At 42.0% G+C, this 14,333-nt stretch overlaps 1 protein-coding gene across 1 annotated transcript; it reads left to right on the top strand.

Annotated features, from left to right (window-relative positions):
• The first annotated feature begins 2,028 nt into the window (after nt 1–2,028).
• LOC147013814 (uncharacterized) lies at nt 2,029–13,575 on the top strand. The gene is given in 9 exon segments (XM_085851724.1): nt 2,029–2,052; nt 2,478–2,551; nt 2,553–3,217; nt 3,441–3,544; nt 3,546–3,977; nt 3,979–4,330; nt 4,409–5,623; nt 5,708–6,049; nt 12,944–13,575. Coding segments are annotated over 9 exon segments (3,840 nt in total).
• Nucleotides 13,576–14,333: the final 758 nt, after the last annotated feature.

Here is a 14,333-nt window from a genome sequence, read left to right as displayed (position 1 = left end):
AATTCATAGAGTTTTAAAATTTAAACAAAGTCCTTGGATGGAAAAGTATATTAAATACAGATATGAGAGCAAATACAAAAGTAAAATTTGAAGGGGACTTTTATAAATTAATGAACAACGCTGTGTTTGGAAAGACTATGGAAAATGTTAAAAACAGACAAAACATTAGATTCTTAACATCTTGGAAAGAAGCTTCTCGATTGATAAATAAACCAAGTTTTGAGAGAGAAGAGGTTTTTTTCAGAGAACTTTTCTGCCATTCATATGAAAAAGGAAAGTATTGTCATGGATAAACCAATTTACATTGGAACAGCAGTTCTTGATTTATCAAAGATATTGATGTATGATTATTTGTATAATGACTTAAAGAAAGAGTATGGTGAAAATGTTTCATAGTTGTATATGGACACTGATAGTTTTATTCTCGATATAAAAACTGATGATGTTTATGAAGATATGAAGAAAAATATTGGAGTATATGATACAAATAATTTTAGTAAGAAGAGCGAGTTATTTTCAAAAAAGAATGAAAAGGTTATTGGTAAGTTTAAGGATGAGTTGGGTGGAAAAGTAATGAGTGAGTTTATTGGATTGAGAGCAAAGGCATATGCTTATAAGTATGGTGATCAGATTGATAAAAGGTTAAAGGGAATAAAGAAATATGTAATAAAGAAATCAATAATTTTTAGAAATTATTACAATTGTTTGATGAATAAGAAAGAGGAATATAGGAAAATGTATACAATAAGAAGTTATAAACATAAGATATATATAGTGAAGAAGTAAATAAAAAGGCATTAGGAGCCTTTGATGATAAGAGATTTATTTTAGATAATGGAATAGATTGTGTTCCATATGGATATTGTATGATAGAGTGAATATTTAATCATAGAGTATATAGAATAGATTGTGTTCCATATGGATATCGTATGATAGAGTGAATAGAATAGATTGTGTTTCATATGAACACAAGTTTTAACGATGGGAAGATGGGTTCGGGTTTTTAAGGGCTACCGCCGCGTTTTTCACAATATATAAATGGTCGAACCAAGTATTATTCAAACTAAAGAGTGGAGAAAATCTCAGTCTTGGTATATAAATGGAAAACATAATGAATGTGAAAAATATCAAATAAGTCTGATTGAAAAAATAACTAAAACAAAGGTAAAAAAACAAATAAGCGAATCAATTTAAAAACCAATAAGTTAGAGGATGTAAAGAAAATAATAGATATCCTTGAATGAAAAATTTGATGGTTATCAATTGAACAATGGAAAAATCATTTACTACAATCTCAAAATGATATGCAACTCAGGAGGTGGTCAGATGAGATCATTAAGAGAAGTATATCATTCATAGTGACACAAAAGGGGTATCTTGAAAAATATAAAGATTCAAATGTTTTATTTTTAAATATTTTAGATGGGGATTACTGTGCAAAGAAAATTGAACTATTGAAGGAATTTGAGAATGAACAAATGTTTATAGGTTCAATGAGTGAGCTAAACAATATGCATTGGTTAATTGAAAAAGAGTGTCCCGAGGCTTACATGTTTCAGATATTTCTTCAGAATCACCTTTAACAAATCACATTACTACTCTGCTTCTTGAACAAATCTTTATCTTGATGCATTGGTTATTTGAATAGAGTGCCCCTAGGTTAAAAGGGGAGACAAATAAATATACCTTGGGCTAAAAAGGGGGTTTATTTTTTAGGGAAAAAAATATGAATCGCTGAAAATCCCCCATTCACTTACATGGGGAAAAGTGAGCCAGAATCAGTATACTCACCCTACTCAGATGCCAAAAATGTAAGTACATAAACTGAGTGTTGTCCACCAGGGCCATAGCCTGGTCAGAGTATGTGTTAACCCCCCCGCCCAGGGCTACGCCCCTGCCCATGATGCACTTTTGCCTATCCTACTCTACTCGGCAATAAAGATTCTACACACCACTTCCACTAACATTCAAGGTTGGAGTGGAGCAATGCTGACACATTGTACCATACATACAGGTGACTGGGCCTACATGGCTGTGCATGATCAGTATGATGTGATGCACTGAGTTGTATCTGAAGTTCGACAGTAGAGACACCTGGTGTTTGATATGGTAGCTAAACGTCAAAATGATTGTCTCTATCCCAGCATAAGCCGATGCAGGGCTGCACACATAATTATACTAAACGTATAAAACATATAATTTCGAGAGCTCTAACCCTAACCAAAACCACTGGGGTGAAATGGGAAGACACCTTTGTCTACTTTAACCTAGTAGTTTGCCAGTGCTTTACTGTTAATTCCCGTTATTTCAAATTGAATTGGAAGTGTCGCTGAAACCTGCAATCCTCGAGAGAAGACTACATGATCGAGTCACCATGGCTGAAGGTCCATTGGAAGCCAAACGGTGAAAACTTGACATTGTTTCTTGTATAATTTGTGGAAAGGATGCTCCATCAGATGTATTAGTTAAACCAAAAGACAAACTCTTGGCTAGCCCTATGTGAAGCTGCAAGGATTAGGTGTTTTGATCCGATCGTGAAACTAAAAGAGGACAATCCAGATATTGTACCATCGTGAATGCAGATCAAATTTCACCCACAAAAAAGAACTGGACAGGCTACAAAAAGTTTCCGATGTTTGTGAGAAAGACATTATTGAACAGAGACGATCTTTACATCAAGGAAATTCAGAAACAGCTCGTGTTTACGATAAAATATGTATTTTTTGCGAACGTCCAAAATTTGTGAAAGGTACAAGGATCCAAGAATCCTTGATTCAATCATCGTATCTCCGAGCCGACACAAAGATTCGAGAAATCGCAACTAAAACGTCTGATGCTAAAATTATGGCAATTACCGCACGAGAAATTGTCGCAGCAGAAGCACATTACCATGCCAGTTGTTACAGAAACTACACACGTGTAAAAGCAAATAAGCAGGAGATCGCAACCGATTCTGTTGCAATTGATGATAACGATGACTACAAGTCGGTTGAGACTACAGCATTGCTATTGCTGTATAAGTTTATACGTATCGACCTGTTTTCGAACCCCCGCATAGTTCTGTTACATGACCTTCCTTTGAAGGTGGTGGCATTCATTAGTGATGAAGGTTTAGTAGTTAAACAATCAACTAGAACCCATCTCCGCAGAAAGTTAGAGTCCGAATTTGGGGACTCATTGCATTTTTTTCACCGCTGGTACAGGAAACAGGGTTTATGTTAGACCAGATTACCTTGCAGCTGATACCATTGCATGTGATTTTATAAACATGAAGGACAAACTTGACATATACACACAGCCAGGAATGTGAACAACTGATTGTACAAGTAGCCGTAATCTTAAGAGATAGAATTAAAGATGATATCAAAGAGCAGGCATGGCCACCAAACCTGCAGGATTTGACCGAAAAGTATATTGACCTTCCACACTGTCTTACCCAGTTCCTAGATATCTCCTCAGTGGACAACAGTCTGTTACGTCTAATAGAGTCCACCGACTGTCATTTTCACTTGCGCAGGACATCGTTAGTGCGGTCACAAATGCTCAAGGTTCTGATTCCAAAGCATATTCTTCTTCCCTGGGCCATCAAGACTTTAACTGACAATGTGGAACTCATGAGGACACTGAACCGACTTGGTCATTCCTGTTGATACACGAGGTTGCAGGAGATAGATACTGCCTTATGTGTTGAAAAGATCAACAGTGGTGACGGAGGCAAACCTGCCCTCCCATCAAGGATACATCCCTGCGTTCCAACTGTGCTTGCTTTTGACAATATTGATAGGCAGGAAGAAACGTTAAGCGGAGCGGGAACATCGCATCGAGTCAATGGTATTATTGTTCAGCCAATATCCTTGTCATGTGCACCAGAAAAAGGATTTCCAACCGTTGCCAAAAAGGATAAAAAACGCTCCATAGAGCCATCTGAGCAGCACCTGCCAGTGCATATCTCTGCCAGAAGAGAAGGCCCCCCCACCACTGAAGCCGGCCAACCTATCAATGCCTTTAATTGCAGCGACGGCAAGAGCTTCTCAACATAATTTCATGTGGGTTCTTGCTCGTCTACATGATATCACCAACCAATTGATCTGCTCATGGACTGGTTTTAATATCAAAACTAGAGACAACGTTCCAGTCAAACAAGATAGGGTTGGCTACTTACCAACCATCAATGCACCTGCTACAGAGCTGTCGACTGTGCAGGAGATCCTTTCTAAATCAGTGTCAATTCAGGAGCAATTGAGCCTTGCAAAAATTGCAGTGGTTATGGACCAAGCTCTGTATGCAAAGGCAACGGAGGTAGCCTGGAAGCAGCAAATTAGATTTGAGAGCATTGTGCTGATGATGGGAAATTTCCATATCATCTGAAACTTATTGTCAATCATCGGGAAAATGTTTCGTGATGCAGGACTTAGGGACCTCGCTGTTGAATCTGGAGTGATAGCTGAGGGGTCAATTGAGAAAGTTTTAGATGGAAAGCAGTACAACCGTGGTGTCCGTCTCCACAAACTCACATATGAAGCTCTGATGAGACTTGCTTGGGCAGGATTATTTGAAAGGTTGGAAAATAACCACAATTCAGACATGGGACATTTGAATGAAACATTACGCAGTATTGCGGATATACTTGAAAATACATGTGCAGCCACCCTTGAATTAAGTTTGAATGATGAATCATGCCAGAGGATTCTGTATCTGTTTGGGTCTTACTTCGATGTTCTGTGGAACGAAAGTGGCCAATTGGCATCCTTCTGGATGATTTATGTAGATATGGTCGAGATTATGCTTGGTCTGATACGTGCGGATCGCGAAGGCGACTGGCACTTGCATTTATCATGCATGAAGGACTTGATACCTTGGTGTTTTGCCATGGACAAGACAAACTATTCAAGATATTTGCCAGTGTACTATGCGCAGATGACCCAATTGGAGAACACATGCCCAGACCTTCATGATCATTTTCTCCATGGTGGATTCTCAGTTCAACTTCAGCAAGTGAACCCATTTGCCAAAATTGCAATTTATCAAACAGTTGAAGAGACCGTGAACAAGGATACTGGAGGTACAAGAGGCTTTAGTCTGAGACAAGGTGCCTTGTCAGGATTATATCGAACCGCCGAGTACAGGGCAGAAGCTCTGAGGCAACTCCGAGAAATGGTATCAGTGAGTTCGTGTCTCGGTCATGCTGACCTACAAACCTCTAGAATCAAGAGGGACGAAAATGATGTGACATCAGTCGTTGATATGTTGGAAAACAATTGGACTAATCCGTTCTCAAACCAACCGTCAAATCTTGTGAATTTAGCAACTGGTGCCGCAGCACCGCCAAATGTGAGCACTGACTTATTGAAAGCCTGCAAAAAAAGTAAAGAAGCCTTCACGTTACATGCACAGAAGTTAGAGGAGGGTTCAGGATTTTATGACCCAATAAAGAAACTTAAATTACAAACATTCAGTTCAATGCAGAAAGACACAGTTGTCAATTCTGGGACAAACAGAGATTGTTTTGAAGGCAGACCATCGTGTCTTTGGACAATGATCTTGGTCGCTCAGAACAGGAACTTAGATATGAAAGAAGTTCTCTGCTATCCTCTTGGTCCCAAACCATGGGCATTGGCCAATGGTGACGGCACCCAAAAGAAAACAGGGAAAGCAACTTTGGACAAACATATTTAAAAAGAAATTGCTAATGTTGAATTGTCCTCAGGTCCTCGGGCAACAATAGTTCATGCCATGGGGATAGTCCAAAAGATTCACGGCGAGAATCTGACATTTGAAGAACTCTCAGTGATAATTCTGAAGAAAGTCCTGAATGATTGCCAGGGAAGTGGACGAGTCGATATTGTGTTTGACGTCTACGAAGACCTGTCGATTAAAGACGCAGAACGGTTACATCGTGGTTCTCAACATGGCATTGTATTTAATCAGATAAAGCCAGGACACAGGATAAAGAACTGGAAAAGGATGCTGGCGAGTAAGGCAAGCAAGAACAAGTTTACATTGTTTCTAGCTGACAACTGGAAGGAAGAACGGAACAGAGCAAAACTTGGTAACACACAATGATGGTCAACTCTGGTGAAAAGTGTTTCCAGATTACGAAGGATGTGACAGAGATTGCAGCGCTTGCATCAACCCATGAAGAAGCCGACACGAGAATGCTGGTTCATTGCAAACATGCTGCCATTACGTATCCAAAGGTTATGGTGATTTCAGAGGATACTGATGTATTTGTGATCCTCCTTGGCCTACATTCAGAATTCGGGACCAGTAGAATCCTGTTAAGACACGGGGTAAAAAAACCAAACAAGACTTATTGACATCTCAAGGTTGGGCACAATACTAGGCAAGTGTTGTAGTAATCAACAATAGACCTTTTCGATCGGCTTTATTCTCACAAAACCCATACGCATATCTACAACAACATAAATATACATAGGGTAAGAATAACAAAATACAATAACTTGTACACATAATACTGAAGGAAAATACCACATACGCATCACATAATAACGAAGTTAAACTCCATACTCCAATACCAATTACATTCCTCAGAGTACATTATTCCTAATATAGTATATAACATACCATTACTGTTCCAGCATGACTTTCCACGGAGTACGTGGTATACGTGTCAACACCAGCCATTGACCTTCATATACAGTGCTGCCACATCCGCCCAATTACCGTTGCCGCCAATTACAGTATGGCACTTTATTATCACAACATTCACCCCCTTCCGAGATATCTATCTCTATAAATCTAGTCTAATAGGAAGACGAATGGTGCGACCGGATCTTCTTGTCACTGGAGGGTTATCCACAGCATGTGATTGCTGTGGAGTTGCAGGAACCATATCAGGAACGAGATCATCCCCCTCTGAGCAGGGTGCGTCTTGGGGACTACCCTGGGGAATTACATTTTCTTCAGAAGCCTGAGGTAGAATTTGGGGTTCATTCTTGGATGGGGTTCCAATTGGGGCTAAGTGTCTAACAGAGACCGTAGTTTCCCTGCCATCTGGGTAGCGAATATGGGCATAGTGGGGTCCTGCTTGGAGGAGGTCGACTTCATCCACAAGGGGATCAGTTTTATTTGTGCGTACGTGACGCTTCAGCAGGACTGGCCCAGGATTGCAGAGCCAAGTAGGCACCGAGGCTCCCGAGGAAGAACGACGAGAATAGTTCAGAAGTCTTTCATGAGGGGTAGCATTGGTTGCTGTCGACAACAGTGAACGAATTGAGTGGAGAGCATCAGGCAGAACAGTCTGCCAGCATTTGATGGGTAGATTACGGGATTTTAGAGCAGTTGTGATTGCCTTCCAAATGGTACCATTGAACCTCTCCACTTGGCCATTCCCTTGAGGATTATAGCTAGTAGTTCTGCTACCAGCGATCCCCCTACTGGCAAGGAAGTCTTGTAATTCCTTGCTCATGAAGGAGGGTCCCCGGTCCGAATGAATGTAAGCCGGCATTCCGAAAATAGCGAACAGCTGACAGAGGCACTTGATAACCGTGGAAGTGGTCATGTCGGCACAAGGAAATACAAAAGGAAACCGTGAATATTCGTCCACAATGTTAAGAAAATACTGATTCTTATCTGTACTCGGAAGAGGCCCCTTGAAATCTATATTGAGACGCTCAAATGGCTGAGTAGCTTTTATGAGTCGAGTCTTATCTGGTTGGTGAAACTTGGGCTTGCATTCTGCGCATATTCTACAAGATCCAACAACCTGCCGGACATCCTTCACAGAGTATGGCATATTCTTAGATTTCACAAAATGGTATAAGCGGGTAACCCCTGGGTGGCACAAGGCTTCGTGGAGGTTAAACAGTGAATGTCGATCGTGACATGCCATCCCACAATAAGACCTGGAGAATGTATCAGAGGGAATGTTTTCTTGACCAGGACGATACACAATGTCAAAATCATAGCAAGATAATTCCATCCTCCAACGCATGAACTTATCATTCTTTATCTTATTTTTATGCTGCTTACACTGAACAACAAATTTCAAAAAAATTTTTTTACTGGAGATGTGTAAAGTGATTAAGACTAATTTGGGTACGCTGATTTCAAAAATCATAACCGTTTTGCTGTATCACGTCAGGATTTTCAGGAACAGAAATATTCCTATTGCCTAGAAGTCAGGATTTCAATGAAATTTACATATGTCTTTAACATGTCTATTTCGTACAATTGTTGTTAACTTGTGTTATATTTCTTTCTTTCAGATAAAGATGAGTAGGCGTTCCTGTACCAATCATCCTGACAACTTCTGTTATGTCTGTGGTCGGTATACCAAAAAAGATCAACAGCGAAGTATATCTACAGCAGTGAAAATGAAGGCCGCCTACTTTCACTACTTCGGGTGTAAGGTGGGGGACCAAGAACAGAGCTGGGCACCACACATCTGCTGCACAAGCTGTCACACAACCTTGACTCAGTGGTTGGTGGGCAAGCGCGCGAGCATGCCATTTGCGGTGCCCATGATATGGCGTGAGCCGCAGAATCATCATGATGATTGTTATTTCTGCTGCACAAGCATCGCCGGCTTCAACAAGAAGAATAAAGGTCACATCAAGTACGCTGACTGCGTCTCTGCTCGTAAACCTGTGCCTCATGATGACGAGAACCCCGTTCCAACACCTCCAGCTGATCAGAACATAGCTGTAAGCAGTGGTGAAGAGGATGGTGATGATGAACCTTTTGAACCCGACACTCAAGAATCACACCTTCTGAACCAGGGAGACTTAAATGATCTTGTAAGAGATCTCTCGCTGTCAAAGGCGAAGGCAGAGCTGCTTGGATCAAGGCTGCAGCAGTGGAATCTACTTGAACCTAACACCAAGATATCCTTGTTCAGAGCACGTCACAGAGACATGGCTGAATTCTTTGAGATGGAAGACACGATGACATTCTGCAGTGACATCAACGGTCTGTTGAAAGAACTTGGGTGTGATCACGATCCTGCAGACTGGCGCCTCTTCATCGACTCGGGGAAGAACAGCTTGAAGGCTGTTTTGCTCCACAATGGCAACGAGAAACCATCAGTCCCACTGGCTCACGCGTTCAGCATGACAGAGACCTATGAGACTATGCGGCAGCTGCTTGATTCCATCAAGTACAATGACTTCAACTGGTACATCTGCGGACACTTGAAAGTGGTGGCGCTGTTGTTAGGGCTGCAGTCAGGCTACACGAAATACATGTGCTTCCTTTGTCTCTGGGATAGCAGAGACGACAAGAATCACTGGACGAAGAAAGATTGGGAAGAGCGAAAAGAGCATGTACCTGGTCGACACAACGTGAAGCATGTCGCCCTTGTCGACCCAGCCAAGGTTTTCCTTCCACCACTCCACATAAAGCTCGGCTTGATGAAAAGTTTTGTACGGGCAATGGATCTGAATGGGCGTGGGTTTTTATACCTCAAGGAAAAGTTTGGCAACACCTTGTCGGAGGCCAAGATCAAGGCTGGTGTCTTTGTTGGACCGCAAATCCGACAGATTATGAAGGACGAAACTTTTCCGACAACTCTAAACCCCAAAGAGCTGGCAGCGTGGAGGAGCTTCAAAGCTGTAACGGACAACTTCTTGGGGAACGAGCGCGCGGACAACTATGAAGAAATAGTGCAGCAGCTGCTGGAGTCCTTCAGGAAACTTGGCTCCAGGATGTCCCTGAAAATCCATTTCCTACACCAGCACCTGAACTTCTTCCCTGACAACTTGGGAGCAGTCTCGGACGAGCACGGCGAGCGATTCCACCAAGAGATTTCACTCATGGAGACGCGTTACCAAGGGCGGCACAACCCGAACATGATGGGCGATTTCTGCTGGTTCCTGCATCGTGAAACTGACACAGAGCAGCACAAACGCAAAGCCAAATGCCTAAAGCATTTTTAATTACATTCTAGTGGAGTTTTTCTGTAATTTCTATAATTTTGAAGCATTCATGATGAAATAAATGAATAAATGAATTTTTGTAAATTTCATTGAAATCCTGACTTCTAGGCAATGGGAATATTTCTGTTACTGAAAATCCTGATGTGATACAGCAAAACGGTTATGATTTTTGAAATCAGCGTACCAAAATTAGTCTAAATCACTTTACACATCTCCAGTAAAAAATTTTTGTTGTTCAGTGTTATCAAACATATAGCTCACTGATCGTTGATCTGTCTTTATAGTAAAATGTCTGCCTGTCAAATACTGTCTCCAGTGGCGAACTGTTTCAATAATAGCCTGGGCCTCCTTCTCAATAGAAGCATGACGACATTCGGGTCCCTGAAGGGTTCGGGAAAAGAAGGCTACCGGACGTCCTGCCTGGGTGAGGACTGCAGCAATTGCTACATCTGAAGCATCGGTCTCAACTTCGAAGGGTACGGATTCGTCAATCGCCCTCACCACTGAACCTTCAATGTCTTGCTTAAGTTGATGGAAAGCCGCTTCTGCTTCCCTTGTCATGGGAAATGTAGTGGTGGCACACAGTGGGCGGATCTTGCTTGAGTAGTCATATATCCACTGTGAATAATAGGCAAAGAAGCCAAGGATGCATCGGAGCGATTTCATGTCCCGAGGCACAGGCAAGTCCTGCAAGGGTCGGAGTCGTTCCGGATCCGGGCGCATTTCCCCTCCTTCCACCACATATCCGAGAATACTGAGCCTGTTAGTTGAAAAGATGCATTTGTCTTCATTGTAAGTTATATTCTTTCTCTTAGCAGCCTCAAGAAATTTCGTGAGATGAGCATCATGCTCTTCCTGAGTCATGCCGCAAATAGTAATGTTGTCTAAGTAAGCAAATGTTCCAACCAGTTCTTCTTGTTGGATGAATGAATCCACGATACGTTGGAAGCAAGCCACTCCGTTGGTGACGCCAAAGGGAACCCGAGCAAACTGATAAAGGCGTCCACAGGCCTCAAACGCGGTGTATGGCTTATCTTCATTTCTGATGGGGATTTGATGATACGCACTACGGAGGTCAATCGTACTAAAAACACGGTATTGAGCAATCTTGTTAACAGTGTCATCTATACGAGGCAGAGGATACCCGTCAAGAAGTGTAAATTTGTTGATAGTTTCTGAATAGTCCACGGCTAAGCGTTTCTTGTGAGTTTTGTTCTTAACGACAACAACCTGTGCACGCCAAGAGGAGTTACTGGGCTCTATAATACCTTCCTTCAACATCCTTTGAATTTCCTTTTCAATGAATTTACGATCATCGGGAGAGTACCGGCGTGATCGAGCAGCAACAGGATAACAATCAGCTGTCAAGTTGGCAAACAGTTCTGGAGGGTCAACACACAGTGTACTGAGTCCACAGATAACAAGAGGAGGCAAACTACCTCCATATGTCAGTGTAACACTATCATGCAGTCCCTGAAAATCCTGGCCCAAAACTATATCTGAACACAGCTGAGGGAGTATGGACAGACGCACATATTGGTAGCACCGACCGTTTACTTTGATATTGACTCGACAGAACCCTGATGTCTGAGCGGTGAAGGAAGTGGATGCCATGGAAACATTGCCTTGGGTGTGATGTACACTTAAGGAATGGCACTTAACGAGGTCGGGATGGATAAAACTTTCTGAACTACCACTATCCATAAGGCCATCCAATTCCACTCCATTGAGCGTGACCCTCACAACCGCCTTTGATAACACCCCTGGGGCAGCAGCAGAAGACACAGCCGCTAGCGTTGCCTGATCAGAGGAAGTTGCACAAGCACCAGTAGCTACTGATGAAGTACTACGGCACACCTTAGCAAAATGACCCTTTTTCTGGCACTTATGACACACAGCCTCTCGTGCCGGACATTTTACACGTGGGTGTTTTAAAAAACCACAAAAGAAACATTTAACACCCGTAGCAGCCATAAAAATTGTGGGTTCCACTTCACCGGTATTCTGATTGGATGAGGCAGCACCCAATGAACGGGAGGGTTGAATAACACAATAAGATTCTGAATTTCTTTGGGCTGAATCTAGAGATCTCGCCTGATCAAACATGGTAGCTAAATCTAAAGTCTTATTCTCTAATAAACGTTGTCTGATCAGTGGTGACTGCAGGCCGCTAATGAAGGCATCCCTGATTGATTCTTCACAATGTTGAGTTGCTTTTACAGCCCCAAAGTTACACTCTTTACTTAACGTTTTCAGAGTCAGAAGGTATTCATCTAAGGACTCTCCGACCTGCTGACGGCGAGTTGCAAGACGATGGCGTGCAAACACTTCATTAGTGGGCTTTACGTACTGTGACTGTAAAGTACGGATAGCCTCATCATAAATGGTACACTCTGATATAGTTTCGTATAGTCTTGGTGAGACAAAATTTGTAAGCAGACTCATCTTATCCAGATTATCCTGTGGTAGAGCTCCCAGGAAGTTTTCGAACGTCTTCAACCAGTGTTTCCATTGTTGTGCCGCCGTGGGTGAACTGGGATCCGAATCCAGCCTCTCTGGTCTCAGCAAACGCTCCATTCCAGTGTAGGCCTCGGCGCTCTTCTGGTCCAATCCAACCAGGTAGGTTTTGTGAGAATAAATTATTGTTGTAGTAATCAACAATAGACCTTTTCGATCGGCTTTATTCTCACAAAACCCATACGCATATCTACAACAACATAAATATACATAGGGTAAGAATAACAAAATACAATAACTTGTACACATAATACTGAAGGAAAATACCACATACGCATCACATAATAACGAAGTTAAACTCCATACTCTAATACCAATTACATTCCTCAGAGTACATTATTCCTAATATAGTATATAACATACCATTACTGTTCCAGCATGACTTTCCACAGAGTACGTGGTATACGTGTCAACACCAGCCATTGACCTTCATATACAGTGCTACCACATCCGCCCAATTACCGTTGCCGCCAATTACAGTATGGCACTTTATTATCACAACAGCAAGGATGTGTATACGTCGTTGATAGGAGTCCATGTGTGGACTGGCTGTGATTCAACTAGTTCATTCGCTGACCAGGGTAAGGTAAAAGCAATCAATTTGATCCGCAAAAACCAGCATTTCAGAGAAGCGTTCATGAAACTTGGTCAGGAGTGGGTCGTCAGAGATGAAATGTTCGAAACGATACAGGCATTCACCTGTAGCATGTATTTCTCAAACACGAATGTCAAGGAGGTCAACATCCTCCGTTATGATTTGTTCTGTTCAAAGAAAGGGGATGTTTCATCGGGACAGATTCCCCCGTGCAAGGATGCATTAAAACAACACACGCAACGTGCGAACTACCAGTCTGCCATTTGGAGGCGTAGTCTCCAGAACTTTCCTGAGATACCCAGTCCCACTGAAGGGCATGGTTGGATAATGGTAAAGGGAAACTTGGAAATATATTGGCTTATAATAGCCCCAGCCCCAGAGGCTGTTCTGGCACTAATGTCATGCAAGTGCCCAATAAGTTGCAATGATGACTGCCCCTGTGTAGTGAATGGTTTCAGCTGCACACCAGCGTGCAAACTACAAAACTGTGCCAATATGCGTGATGAGACAGAGGATGAAGACCAATTCCAAGACATGGATGATAGTGACAGTGACGAGGAAGACTAAATTAGATATATTTTTAAGTGGTTGAGTACATATTGAGAAACAGTGTATTTTAATTTGTGGACGAGTGCTAAAGTCGAGACGTCGGGAAAACCTTGCCAGGAAATTTCTGGGTGGTACCACGAGAACCGGTTTGGTCGGTCAAATAACATCTGGATATTAGTTAGCAATTACATGAAATGATCATTCATCTGTCAGTAAAAGTTTAATTCAGCAGGGCATTGGGATGCAGTTTGAACACAGACTGCATTACTGGATCACCAAAGTATGAAAATAGCCAGAAGTTGTTGGATCAACCAAACTGGCTCTCGCGGTACCCTCCAGTTAGGGGACATGTACAGAGTCAGATACACCCAAAGGAACTTGATTCAACGCTTTTTTGGCAGACATATCAATAATTTCTCGGAGACCTTGGACACCATATGGGCCTTCACCACCAAAAATATGGGCAATATTTGGTGAATTACTTTTTAATACAAGTTTTGTGAAAACCACTAACAGTAACTGGTAAGACATACAAATGCTGTTGATTTTGAAAACAACTAGAACAATAGCAAACTACTGGTCCCTCTGCTGAGTAACGGTCAACTCCTGGTTTGTACCCTGTACATTTTGGGGCTATAGATAGCTGAATGGACATTCAGGGTATTGTTCGCATTAATCACAATCTGTCATAGATGGGCTTTGTGTCCCTTCCCATGATAGGGTCGGGGATAGGGCCCCAGTTGGTGTACTAATACATGGGAAATGTATACTGACCG

The sequence above is a fragment of the Eptatretus burgeri genome, chromosome 13 (assembly GCF_056783735.1).
Source record: "Eptatretus burgeri isolate ZD-2024b chromosome 13, Ebu_testis_v1, whole genome shotgun sequence".
Classification (NCBI taxonomy): Eukaryota; Metazoa; Chordata; class Myxini; order Myxiniformes; family Myxinidae; genus Eptatretus; species Eptatretus burgeri.
The sequence above is the reverse complement of the archived record's forward strand: the minus strand, read 5'-3'. Positions and strand labels throughout refer to the sequence as shown.